At 36.7% G+C, this 14,117-nt stretch overlaps 1 protein-coding gene across 4 annotated transcripts in view; it reads left to right on the top strand.

The window, feature by feature from the left end:
• Positions 1-14,117, top strand: part of CDIN1 (CDAN1 interacting nuclease 1) — a gene marked incomplete at both ends in the record, with an annotated part of 215,004 nt that overhangs the window by 53,300 nt on the left and 147,587 nt on the right. For 3 of the 4 annotated variants that reach the window (XM_079700529.1, XM_079700528.1, XM_079700527.1), the window contains 3 exons: positions 5,197-5,242; positions 6,134-6,198; positions 13,534-13,594. In XM_079700529.1, coding sequence (XP_079556655.1) covers positions 5,197-5,242; positions 6,134-6,198; positions 13,534-13,594 — 172 coding nt within the window. The remainder of the gene's footprint in view (positions 1-5,196; positions 5,243-6,133; positions 6,199-13,533; positions 13,595-14,117) is intronic. The other variant, XM_079700530.1, reaches the window with a different exon arrangement.

Raw genomic sequence — 14,117 nt, 5'->3', positions numbered from 1 at the left:
ATTTGAGCGAAAGACACATTTACAGTCACATAGAGACACTTCAGACAATGGTGTAGTTATTAACAAAATACACCTTAGCTGCAGAAAGAATAATGGAAATTACCCAACAATTTTTTAATCCTTGACTGTTTACTGTAGGAAAATTTTTTTATATAGTTAATTAAAGGAAAACTGTGTTTTGAGTTTTTTTTTAAAGGGAATATTGTCTAAGGCCATAGAATTTGATCAAAACTCTTGACCTCCTGTGACTTCAATTTTCTATCAAAAAAAGCAAGAATGCCCACCTTTCAGGGTTGTTTGGAGTATAATGTAACATATAAATGCTTAACCTTAAGCAACAGGTATTAGCACACATTAGAAGGGCAGATTAGCATGGGGATTAAGGGCTTGGGTTCTGGAACTGGACCTGGATTTTGATTTCCAGTTCTACCACTTACCTAGTTCTTCAATTGTGTACTTTCCTTAACTTCTCTTTCTCCATTTCCCCATCTTTAAAATAAGGACAATAATAGTACCTACCTCAGAGGATTGCTATGACGGTAAAATAAAGGGCACAGTATAGTCTGTAGCACAAAGTAGGTGTTCATATAACTCTTAGCTCTTGCTGTAGATAGGGCTGTTTTGGATGTGACTTCAGTTTGTCAGCAAAATTAGTTAAGTGCCTGGGACAGTAACCACTTTTTTTGTATATATAAAACATGAGTGTAACTTGTAAGAATTTTTTGTGATAATTGATTACTTCTAAACTTAATGGTGCCATCTATATAGTCATGTGTGGGAATATTTGCTACTATCAGGCATAAAATGTAGTCTATATCCTCAATATGAAGTTGGAAATTAGAAAGAAGAAATGGGTGTGGGGGGTATGATAGATACATTTTTCTCTATTTCTTCAATTTAGTTAATATATTTTTCTCTTTTTTTCTCCCCAGTAATTTCCCAGAATATCAGTAATCTCTCATGACTCTTCCCACTTCACATTGTTATTTTCCTAAAAAAAAAAAAAACAAAGTTAGTAGTACTGCTGTACCAAGCCTTGGTGTCTTATTGAATTCCATTTTGATTTTAGAGGGGAAAAAGAGGCTCTATGTTTCAAATTTGTATGTATGGGTGTGGGAGGGAGTGAGAGAGGGAAGTGAATTGCTTTTATGGAAAACCTTCCTTGACTAGTGCCCTGAATCACTGACCACGTACAGCCAATATTTTATTGTATTCTTTCATGGGTTTAGAGAAGTTGTACCTTGTGAGGTCTGCAAGCCTAATGCTTTGTAAGAGTATCTTGCTTTATATTCTTAGGTTGGTTTACTGCTTCCCGAATTCTAGAAGTAATATTCATTTTGTTCAGAGGATTTCAAGCCCATTAGAGTGTAGACATTGACATATCATAGATGCTATAGCAAAAGGAGCTTGAAAGTTGAATAGAAACATTTATTTCTTTATGGTCTTTTTCAGAAGTTGGGCACTTGAAAGAGGAAGAACTTAAAGTATAAAGTGTAGTATCTTCTTCCTGAAGGTTCTACTTGCTTTACGTCTCCACCTGGAACATCAAGACTTCCCTCTTGTAAGAATGTTGCATTGCAGCTAAGTCTGTGCTAAGTTCTGCTCTTAGTCTTTGCCGCACCCATTCAACCCCCTGATGTTCATTTTCTCTAATATCCTTCAGGTTGTTGAGTATCTTAGCTGGATGGGTGTGGACACACGTTGAGTTAAATACTATATGGGGCACTGGTTTGTTGCCTGTTTATGTACCTGGCATTTGAAGTTTTGAATGCAATATAAAATGAGGGTAATCAGTACCCCATCAGTGTTTAAAATCTGTATGGAAAAGTCATTCACAGATAGCAATTTATGATCTCTAGGCACATCAGTTTAGTGACACAGTGACAGACAGAGGAACAATTTTAAGGAAGCCAAATACAGTAGCTGCCAGCTAGGAAGAGAATTAGAAAGTATAAAAATGGACAGCCCCTTCCAAGTATTGCATCCTGTACAGGTGCCGTCGTGATAGGCCACCCTGTCTCCGAGCCCTCCCTCGATCGTGTCTCCTACTTCCTGGGCACATAGGAAATAGAAACCTTTCCTTCCTCCCTCCCTCCCTCCCCCCCCCCTTCCTTACCCCCCTCTCTTCCTTCCTTCCTTCCTTCCTTCCTTCCTTTAAAAAAAAAGGACATGTGTTATTACTCAAAAGAAGTATGGAAGGTAGTCACTTCAGTTCATGGTCTTGAGCAGCTCAACAGTGTCCTCAAGGACCCAAGCTCCTTCCATCTCCTGTCACATGTCCTCAGTGTGTTGGCTTTGTCCTCATGCTTGTTTGCTTGTTTCCCCATTGCTGCAACATGACTACTGCTGCTCCATAAAGCCATTTGTCACACGACTCAGACAAGGTTTTACATAGCTAGTGTAGGAGTCTACTCACATGCTCTTCTTTTCTCAGATACCTGCAGGGTGAGGAGCTTAATATGGGAGGGTAGCATGGGAAAAAAACACAAAATGATCTTTGAAGAGACTTTGGGCATTTGTGCAAAGTAAGTGACTATATTTTTGAATATATAAATGGAAAACACATGTATGCTAAGTGACAAGTGTATGCTCCAAAGTCTTGAAACATGTGAGGATTCAGGGTATGATTTACTTCACTAAATCCCTAAAAAATATGTGAGCACTTGACAATGTTCTAATTTTTTGCTTTTTCGCATGTATATGTTGAAAGTTTCCTCTAAATCAATTCCTGTCCACTTTAATGTTTTTATTTTGGAGGCATATTTTCCCATACCCATGACCTCAGGACATTGTGGATGCTCAGTGAAAACTGCTCATGGACTGACTGTGATGTTTAAGATAAGCCTTTTAGTTACGCAGAATCTTCTCTTTTCTTCCTCTCTAGCCAGAAACCATATTCTTTGTGAACCTAAGGAATGTTGAATTTAAACCGTAACTTCTGTGGCTCTTGCCAATCAAATCAAACAGTAGGGGAAACTGCAGTGGGGGGCCAGGTAGAGGTGGTGAGTTCTTTGAAGCTAGACCCTTGAGGTCATGATTTCTCCACTCACCAGTCTTTTGCCTTGGGATCCCTTCTCAGAATCCACACACTGGAAGAGAGTAACAAATAATACACACTGGGGTCAGTGTCTTAGTTGCACTAAAACTACTCTCCCATTCTTTATGTTGTGAGGCTTGTTCACAATGCTTAGCACACACAGGAAGAGAGCGTTGACTGACAAACTACCTAGCAAAAATCAGTTAGTTCTCTACAGCTTTGTCTGGTCAGCCAAACCCAAAGCCTTTTGGACCCAAGTCTGTCTTTCTATTTTACTATGGTAAGTCATTTTCTCTTTTTAGCTCTAGCCAGGTTTTGCCCCCAGTGTAAGCTGGAATTTCCTCTCTAACCCTCTTGGCCGCTGAGAAAGCGTGTTGCTCCATAGGCTATGTCCGTGGTTTTAGCTGAATTGAATTCTAAGCTGTTTAAGACAGTTTCCTGATTGAAGGCATTATCTTGTCCTCAGTTTTTACAGTGCTCTCAACTCTTGACCAACTTCTCACATTGAACTGTTTATTCTTGGGCTTATTCCTTCTGCTGTCTGTTAGTCTTCCCTTTCTGAACGTCTACCATTATCCCTTTGTTTTATTCAGTTTAGCTTCCTCCTCATTAGTCATTGGTCCCTGACTTGCCCATTACATGCACATTTATTTCCATCATATTGTTTGAGACCAAGAGACTGACATTTTGCCTTCCATTAATTGGTTAACATAAATATATTTTGCTGTGCAATGAGGAGGGCTGTATTTATTGTACATAAATATCTAACATAGTGACTTATTCAGTAGTTTATAAAGATTTGGGTTTAACTTTGCCATTTTTTTTCAGGAGTTGGTTGTCAGCAACCCTACTAGGGTATGTGATTTGCATGTGAAGCTCAGGCAAGCCAGGCATAATAGGAAGATTTTATACATAGAACTGGCTTTTTCAAAGGTGGCTTCCATTTTTAGAGACATTGAAAAAGTTATAATGGATTTATAATTTTATTCAATCATTTCTCAGTACTTTTGAGTCATTAAAACAGTCCTTTAGTAATTATTGGTTTTCCTTGATAAACATTTATGGTGTTTTTTTTAAACATATTCTTTTGTAATCTAATAAGAGTGGAAAGGGGTTAGAAGCCAAATCTGTAATGATATGCAAGAGATGACAGTACTGACAGTGAGTAAAGAAATATGGTGTCATTGCTTTTATTTCATACTCTCCAAATTACCTGTGATGAGCTTAAGCAGTCTCATTCATGAATAGAAAAATTTTAATTATTCACAGTGCTTTGGTGTACTATAAAAGCAGAATTATTAACACTGTAATTTGTTCAGATAGCATTTGGTAGGAAAATATATCAGAAATAATTAATTGTTTTCAAGAGAAGATAAGGCAGCTGTATCTACAGGGGGCAATCAAAAAGAATAGTAGTGGGCCATTGATTGCTTTTTAGAGAAAAAAAAATTCTGTTCCATTTCTAAATGTTAACAATCGTAAGAGGAAAATTCCCACTTGGGAAGAATGTGTTCCAGGTTGCTTCATTTCCAGGTGTTTGACATTGCATGGAGTCTTAGATGAATAAGGCTTATGGCAGTCTTAGGGAATGCTGTTCTCAAGGACCTCAGCTTTCTGCTATGAAAGCTTCTATTTTCAAAGTAGGCCAGTATCGGTGGGAATGTTCCAGTGGTCTCTGTGCTACTTCTAGTGAAGAGCAAAGTTTCCCCCCTTGAATCTGAGAGACCTACAGAAGAGGATACCTACCTGCTAACAAAATAAATTGCAGAATGTTGCCAGTGAATGAATTGCATTTTCTACTGTTTATGGGATTTGACTATCATTTATCAATGGGAATAAACCTTGCCTCTTTTGGTCCCTTTTAACATACCTGCATGGTACAGATATGATTTATAATCATTCTACAGTTTAAGAAAATCCAAATCATATGATAGTTTGCTTTGAGACCATCCATATTTTCCCCTTTCCCTTTTTCTGTCTCCTTGACCTAGCAGCAGGAAGCCTTTGTTTGAGGTGTTCATCTGGAACAACTTTTCCACACTTGTTTTCATGTTCTGTTAGATTACAGGGCAGCAGGCCTACCTTTGAAGCTCCTTTCTCTTTTGTTTCTTTGCCGTGCACTCCAGTAATTAACTTTGTCCTTCTTTTATTTGTTCCAGTCAATCGCAGGCCACTCTGCTGAGCATCTTCTCCCAGGAGTACCAGGTTAGAAGTTTTCTCCTTTGTGAGGGTTGACAGGTGCCTAATTGAATGATGAATGTCCCTTTATTTCTTTGTAATTGAACTGCCAGCTCTCTGATTGGGTTGGAGGATATTCTCCTTTCCACATCGAGCACCGCCTGCGTCTCAGTGGAGGCCTGCCAAGCCTACCCATCCATCTGTCTAATAACATCTAGCCTTTGCTTATTTGGTGGACCTGTAATAAATTATGCTAAACCATTATTATTCTGACAATAATAATTTCCCTGTGTTGCGTGGTTCCATGTGCTAAATGTTTGCTGACTTGCACTGTCAGTGCCGCTTTCCATTGCTGACAGAGATGATGATAAATGACCATTGCTGGAGTGGCAGAAGGCAAGAGAGGCAGAAAATGGAGTCATTTATCATGAGATGACAGGTGTCAGTCAAGTGGCAAGTCTCTATGGAATTACTTTTTGTAGTTTTCAAATAAGTTGTTTTTAAGCAATGTTCTTCCTGGTTAAAAATGGCAATTGGATTGTAAAACTAGAGTGCGGAGGACTTAGATGGAATTGAATTGAGGGAAAATTAATACAAAGGTTGAAACAGGGAACAAGTTTTTCTTTGCCCTCTACAACCCTAAGCAAACTTAATTTAGATTCAATTACTATGACCCTGTTGGCTTTTACATATATACTGTACCTTGTGGTACAGTCTGGAGACATCCCAGCCACGCAATAGAGATTAAAATGCATAGGTTCATAGAGTAGAAGGGAAAAAAGATCTACCACCACCCAAATCCCCAAACTATTATTTGGTTTGCCCTTTATGTTAGACATTGGGATCAAGAAATGTGTCATTTTTGTTCTTGAACCTGATCTGTGACACAACATAAAAATCTTTTTTATTTTGTTTCAGAAACATATTAAGAGAACACATGCCAAACATCATACTTTGGAAGCGATTGAGAGTTATTACCAGAGGTATGACCTGCCTGCCCCACTAGAGGGTATCATAATACCTATTAATTGTAATAATAATTATGAATAAATTAGATTAATAAATTGATTTTCTATATAACATTCCAAGGCATCTTGTTTTAAGTTTCTTATTTAAGACTTCAAGTATATTTCTTAAAATTTCTCAAATACTCTGTTGTATGGATTTAAAGAATATGGTGAGACCATCTTAATTTACATGTGTGTGAAATCTTTACTATGTAAGAAATTGTTCCAGTATTAGAAAATCTCAGTTGGATGCTTGAAACTGATTGTAAGCGCATATCTTGGATAGATGCGTATGTTCATGCAGACGTATATCTACACGTATATGTGAAAGTTCTCAAACCAATTTTATTTCTTATTTAAATCAGCAAGTTGAAAAGTATATTAGAAAATAAGATTAAATTTTGGTACAGTTGTATTTTGCATCGTAGGTATTGGGTTAGCCATTTTAGAAAGGCAAAAAAAGATATAAATCAAGTAAGGACATAAAGAGACACATAATAATGTACAGCTGTCAGATTTTAAGAGGGGTTTATATTTTTAAAGGAAAGTCTTGAGTATTGAATCAATAACATGATGTTCAGGAGATATTTTAATTTCAGCCTAATTTATTATAGTTCCAACCTCTTGTTCAGAAACAAAAAGAATCTTTAAAATAGCTCCTTTTTTAAAAAATTTAAAAAAATTTGGCTTTGTAATATGAGTGAATAACTTATAATGGTAAATGGTTATGGTTTGCATTAGAAATTATTGGTTGCTTTCTTAAATATTTTAAGGGCATACTGGAAAGGAAAACAGTTTGAAATATGCTCTTAAATTATTACACATAAGATTGACAGAGCAATCTTTCTGTGGTGAGAGTGACACCACTGATTTTAGATGATTTTTATGCACAAAAATTCTATGAATTAAATGAATATGCAGATAAAGTATTGGTATTATGTTTCTGTAAAGTCATTTTTTTTAAGAATTGAGTGTTTATTGAAAAGTTATTGAAGTTAGATTTTTTAAAAAGTATTCATTATGCCATAGTGGTAAAAGATATATTCTGTTTTGAGTAGAAGTATCTGTTAAAGAAATATACATGCATACACAAACACACACACACACTTTTATATCTAGGAGAGTTACTCTTTAAGAAGCCATTGTAAGGCTTCCCTGGTGGCGCAGTTGTTGAGAGTCCGCCTGCCGATGCAGGGGACACAGGTTCGTGCCCCGGCCCGGGAAGATCCCACATGCCACGGAGTGGCTGGGCCCGTGAGCCATGGCCACTGAGCCTGCGCGTCTGGAGCCTGTGCTCTGCAATGGGAGAGGCCACAAGAGTGAGAGGCCCGCGTACCGCAAAAAAAAAAAAAAAAAAAAAAAGAAGCCTTTGTAAAGTTTGAAGTGATTTATTCAAAAGTAATAATCTCCTCAGTGAAACTAACATTTAAATTAAAGTTATCATCTAAATCATACATATAAAATTGAGAAAGGCCCATGAAGTGCTGTGAAGCCAACAACTGCTTTGGCAACCAGACTCTCCACTGAAAGACTGAAAAGTGGCTCACGTGTCAAAAAATACATTCTTATTTATAAAATTTATAGTCTTAGGCTTCCATATAAAAGTATGATTCTATTTCAGATTTTAAGGCCCAGTTAACATCAACAAGGGAAAATAAAGCATTTCCTAGAAATTTGGAGATTTGCTAACAGGCCATGGGCTGCCCTCTAATAATCATTTTTTTCATAGTAAAAAAGCCGTTTTAATTAGATGATTTCTAAGATCTCTAAATGCTACTTTTAAAAAATTTACTTTCATTAAAAACTATATTTGAGGGGCTTCCCTGGTGGCACGGTGGTTAAGAATCCACCTGCCAATGCAGTGGACACGGGTTCGAGCCCTGGTCTGGGAAGATGCCACATGCCTCAGAGCAACTAAGCCCGTGTGCCACAACTACTGAGCCTGCACTCTAGAGCCCACGAGCCACAACTACTGAGCCCACGTGCCACAACTACTGAAGCCCACATGCCTAGAGGCCGTGCTCCACAACAAGAGAAGCCACCGCAATGAGAAGCCCACACACCACAACGAAGAGTAGTCCCCGCTCACCACAACTAGAGAAAGCCCACGCACAGCAGTGAAGACCCAACGCAGCCAAAAAATAAAATAAATAAATTTATTTTTTTTAAAAAGTATGTTTGATTTCTGAGGTATGAACATACTTTATTGGATTACCTGGTTAGTTTAGGCCAAAAACAAAGATCTTTAAGTATGGTTACTCGAACAGTTGATTGGGTAATAATGAAAATATAGAAACATATTTGTATTTCTTTAAGTTTAGTTAAATGTGAGAACCTCAATTACTTTGAGGAGTCACGACATTTGAAACACAGTCTTGAAGTTAGGCTGTAATGGACCGTCTAATAGGAAAGCAGTCCGACTGGTTTCTTACTTTACTACCCCGCTTCCTGACTTTTCTGCCCTGCACTTTGTGCTTGTAGACGGGCTGTGTTGTTACCTTTCAGATGATTTGACCTCACAGGTCTCTTGTTCTAAATGTGCAGGTTGAATGTCCCTGTATTCTCTGTGGTAAATTGGCCTTGAAAGGTTTTTGTTTCCCAGCTGATTAGAATAAAGGCAAAATTATATCAAAACATACTTAAGCAGTTTGACAATCTCAACAATTTCTTTCTTTTTTTTTCTTTTATAAAAGTAATACATGCATATTGTGAAAATTAAGTGCATTTTTAAAAAAGAAATATAAAAAAAGAATATAAAAGTATAAAAAAGAAATGAATGGTATAAAAAAGAATGAATGTAAGCCCATAATTGTGGCACCCATTGATAACCACTGGTGTTTTTCATTCCAGTCTTTTGTCAATCCATTTTTACATAGATGAGGTCATCCTATATATGCAACTGTGAATTCTGAATTTGATACTTGGAAAAATACATATGACATGATATTATTTTGAAGAGAGCGTTTTGTAAACATTTTTATTTTATTACTTCATATGAAGGTATCATAATTTACTGAATTATTCCTCTGTTGAACATATATGTTTCCAGTATTCTGATATAAATAATACTGTGATACATAGTTTGGTGCATAAGTCTTTGCATTTGAATTAGTTTCTTAATATTTCTGTAGATGGAATTACTGGTGTAAACAATAAGCATTTAATGATTTTATTATATGTTGTCAAATTACCATCTAGAAAGATAGTAATGGTTACATTTCTACTAGCAATATCAGAGAATTCCTGTGTCTCTGTATTCTTGCTAGCATTGAGATGTTCTCAATTCAGAATTTGAAGTCTGTATTAAAGACCATACAATCCACAGCGTGATTCCATCATGGTTAACTGAAACTTCAAAGTATCCAAACAACAGTAGAAAATGTTTTCCTAAGCTTTTGAATTACTGAGGAAATTTCCTCAGTTCTTCATGTTGTGTGTGTATAGACACAGCTTGTTCATGTTGAAAAGAACTCTCTATTCTTTCCCACTGTACTAATGGCATTTTAGTTCTAAACAGGAAACATACTTGGTAAAATTTATTTAGATTTATCTAGATCAGTGCACATGAGCATATATGTGCACACGCACACATACACAAACACATGCAAGTTGGTCAAGTTTACAAGTTTCCTCATCAATAGCAAAGTTTAGAAATACTGTCTCTCATCTCCTCCTGTCTCTCAACACACACTGTTTGAGGGGCCAGCTTTATTAGCTTTGCAGAATCAGACCAGTTGGATTTTATTCAGATGTTCACCTGGAAAAAAGGTTAGTTCAAATATGTTACTGATATCACATGATACAGATAGTTTCTAAAAATTCGAACCACTTTTTTGTTTAAGTAGCACCATTTACTTTGCATTCACTGTGTCCCATCTACTATGCTAGGAACCAAGTATAAGAACCACAATACCTGTCCTCAGCTGCTCTGTTTAGTGGGAAAATAGTTGCATGCATGGAGATGGATTCCAGAGATTTTCGATATAGAATCAACAAAGGTGGTATTCAGATGTAAGCTTAGTGAAGAATTTTGGTAGATTTTTGAAGTTTTACCATTATAGTTGTTATAAAAATATTAAGATTAAATAAGTTTGTCTTATATTTAAAATCAATATATATTATTTTTAATCTTAGATGCTAATAGATCTTTCACACTCAAAAAACGTCATAAAATGGACCTTCTGGGAAGATCTTTTAAGGATGGTTTCACCCACGAGATATACATTTGTTAGTCCTCCTATGGCAAAGCTGGAGGATGACATACAGTCTATGCAGAGTAATTTCAATTTGCAAATAGGCATCAGGAAGGCAGCCCAGGTCACCTTAATGTAGTGTTCAGGATTACATTTTTATATCCCAGTTACAATTCAGATCTTTGCTAAGGACGTGCTGGATGAAGGTTCAACATTGATTTGTGTAGCCCTACCCCAAGGAGAGAGAAACAACCCATTATAACTGTGTAAATAGTCTATGCTGTAAGTTTGCACAAGATGTTTTGAGGATGGAGAGAAGGGTAGCATTAGGAATTTCTGATTATGACCTTACTGAATGTTTTCTGTAATTATCATGCTCCTTTGATTGCATATCTAAAAATTTGAGTAAACCTGATCTGTCACTTGATATGGGGGACAGTTAAAGTTCCCAGAAAGGACAAATGCAACTTCAGATTAATTTTAACTTAATTTCTTTTCCCTAGCACTTCTGAAGTGTTATAAGGTATAGGTGGGAAACAAATTGGGGAATAAATACAGTTAGAAGCAGGTCTACCCTTTTCATCATATGAGGACACCTCAGTAGGCTTTGGGAGATCAGCGGTCCATTTCAGAGATTTACTGCTTACCAGCTAGGGGAGCCCAGATGGATTTCATCAGTACCCTGGAGTTTGGTTTCTTTATATGACCAACTGGGAAGAGTAATCAAGCTCATAATTAGGAATTTCCACTGTATTAAGTATGAACATGCTTCAAATATTATATAGACTATACAGATATAGGGGGTTAATGTTGTCATTTGACCAACTCCTGTTGCTTTAAACTTAATAGAAGTGTTCTATTGGTCATTACCAGGATTGTGATTGATGCAGCATTTATATGAAACCATATAATTTGGACTCAAAATGATAGCTTCCGGGCACAGGCAGTGATCTGGGGTCTAGCTGTTCTCTTTCATTCTTTCCAAATTAACCCCTGAGAAGAGGTTCTGCTCTGGTCTCACTAGAGCCTTTCCCAGTCCTCAGATGGCCCAGGCACATTCCTGACATTTACACTTACTGTTCTCTTGCTGGGAATGTTCTTTCTCTCTTGGCTTGCTGCTTTCCTTATGGTGGGTTTCTACTTCAGTGTCACTTCCTTAGAGAGGGGCTTCCTGACCAACCCATCTAATTTATATTATATTGTAGCATATGTCATTACTTTATGTATTTACTTCTCTTTTTCTTCTCTGTCTCTTCACTGTTACATAATCTCTGTGATGGCAGAAACCAAAGAAGTTTTGTTCCCTTCTGCTTCTTCAGAACCTGGAATAAGGCCTGACAACTAGTTAGCTCTCAAAAATATTTGTGGGATAAATGAATGTTAAGTAGAGAGTTGTAAAGATATACTATTATCAATATAGGCTTAAATACCCTGACCCAGAATCAGAATGCTTAATGAAGGTGTGCTTTGGTTAGTTGCTCCGGCTTGACGAAACTGATTGTTCCTTGAACAGACCTATCAGTGCAATGGAAGTTCTGTAAGTTGACATGAAGTTCTTAGCTGACCTATTTCCCAGGGACCTTTCTCTAAACCACACTTGTCTTGTTTGTTTTTATTTTGTTTTTCCCTTGCTCCTGAAATGAAAGTACTTATTTCCCAGTTAGATTCCTAAACAATTTATTCAAGAAAGGGCAAATAGATGAAAATGGATTTATTAGAATTACTTTGAAGTTATAATGATCCTGAGACTTTCCCCACCTTAAATTATTTGATTTTATTCCACTTCGTTTATTGGAAATCATACATCTTTATAAGCATACCTGTGAAATAATGTAATTTAATTTAGTATTTGCTTCTGGCAGTTACAGGGAAGACCTCACCTGTTGACTTTGATTTTTACTATCAAACAAATGTTGTTAGTTTATTCAATCAAACAGTATACTATAGAGAAAATGTTCATACTTAATTTTATTTTCTTGCCTAAAATGGCTTTTTAAAATTATTTAATTACTCATTTATTAGAGAAAAAATCATGTATTCAATATTACAATATAATCACCTATTATAAACCAAGAACCGTGCTAGGCATAATAAATTGAATAAAATGAAATTCTTCTACCTTCATGAGGCTTTCAGCCTTACAGTCGGGTTGGGTTTGAGGTGGACAAGTAACTCAGCAGATGCAGTGTTCTGGGCTAAGTGATGGAGAGATGAACAAGGTGCTCCTGGATTGCACATGAGGGATACTTAATGTTCTCCCAGGTCATGGTGGATGAAAAAGGAGACATACAATCTGAATCAGGAGTTATCCAGGTGAAGGGCTGGAGTGGGGAACAGTGACTAGAGATGAGACTGGCTGAAGAGAGTAGGTAGGAACCAGATTATGAAGATCCTTACGAGAATTTTTAAGTGGTTATAATTTAATCTTGAGATTTAATGTGGGGCTTTTGACGTGTTTTAAGGAGGAGAATGGTATGTTCAGATTTTTATTCTAAAAAAAATCACTCTGGCTTCCATGTCTAGGATGAATTTGGGGAGTTTGTTTTTTTGTTTGTTTGTTTTGCAGGGTTAGGGGATGAGGAGAGCTGGATGTTATGACAGAAATCCAGAGCAGATAAGATGATGGCTTGTATTACCTATTAAAGGTGTGCTGACCCACTGATGAACAGTCTGTTCCATTTTTTTCCTAATAAGGTGTCAACCAATCCTATGAACTAAAAGTAAATAAAAAATGATATGCTTGCATGGATGCGTTTTTCAGGGGTAAACTTATTTCCTTCCCATGAGTGGCTGTGGTATAGATAAAGCCAGGGTGATAGGGATAGTTCTTTTCAAAATCACCTCTGTGTTCACTTTACATGTTAGGAGGTGGACACAAGAGAGACCTGTGTACTCAGACCTCCTGTCCCCAACTTCAGTTAGTTAGTTGCCAGTGGTTTTGAGGTAAGTTGTTTTTGTTATTCTTTTCCCTTCAGTGCTCTCCTATGACAGTAGCATACTTTAACTAGAGTTGAGCATGGCATTTGCCCAGGAGAAACATGTACACACAGGGGATGCTGACAAGTCTATGCTGGCCTTTTCTTGTCACTGCATTACCACTTGGCTTTGTCTTGTCTAGGTATCTGAATGGAGTGGGGAAAAATGGAGCTGCCCCAGTACTCCTGGAGCTAGCCAATGAGGTAAAGTTATTGTTATTATTTTATTTAAACTTACATAAAACCTAAGGGGCCTATCTAGAGTAGCTTTGCTTAGAATTATAATTAACCTTAAAAAAAAGATTTTGAAATGCAGAGCAGATAAAACATTTTATCTTAGATGCAGTAGACATTTAAATTGCTCCCTGGTCTCTTTGTACTTTTAATAATTGGACCAAGAACTTCATATATTAATAAATCAGTTAACATAATTAGTCTACTTCTTTTAAAGCACATGTGTAAACAGCTTCTTGGTTTCTTATTTTGTGGGAAATTTCAACCAAACAGCTCAGGACATGCTCTTCTTTAGATGTGTTGTCTTAATTTAGTGTGAGACATACCTGTGTCAAGTACAGAGATGTATGCCAAGAAAATCTATGCTGTCATAAAAATGAAGAGAGAAATTGTGTACCTAAAGATGTAACATTTACTTGATTCATTTGTTGTTGTTGTTGGCAAACTTTTATTATAATAAAAGATACATGCCTTCTAGAAAAGCCTTTCTTTA

This window comes from Hyperoodon ampullatus (genome assembly GCF_949752795.1).
Source record: "Hyperoodon ampullatus genome assembly, chromosome: 3".
Taxonomy (NCBI): domain Eukaryota; kingdom Metazoa; phylum Chordata; class Mammalia; order Artiodactyla; family Ziphiidae; genus Hyperoodon; species Hyperoodon ampullatus.
Note: the sequence above shows the minus strand (reverse complement) of the source record. Positions and strands in the feature narration are given on the sequence as shown.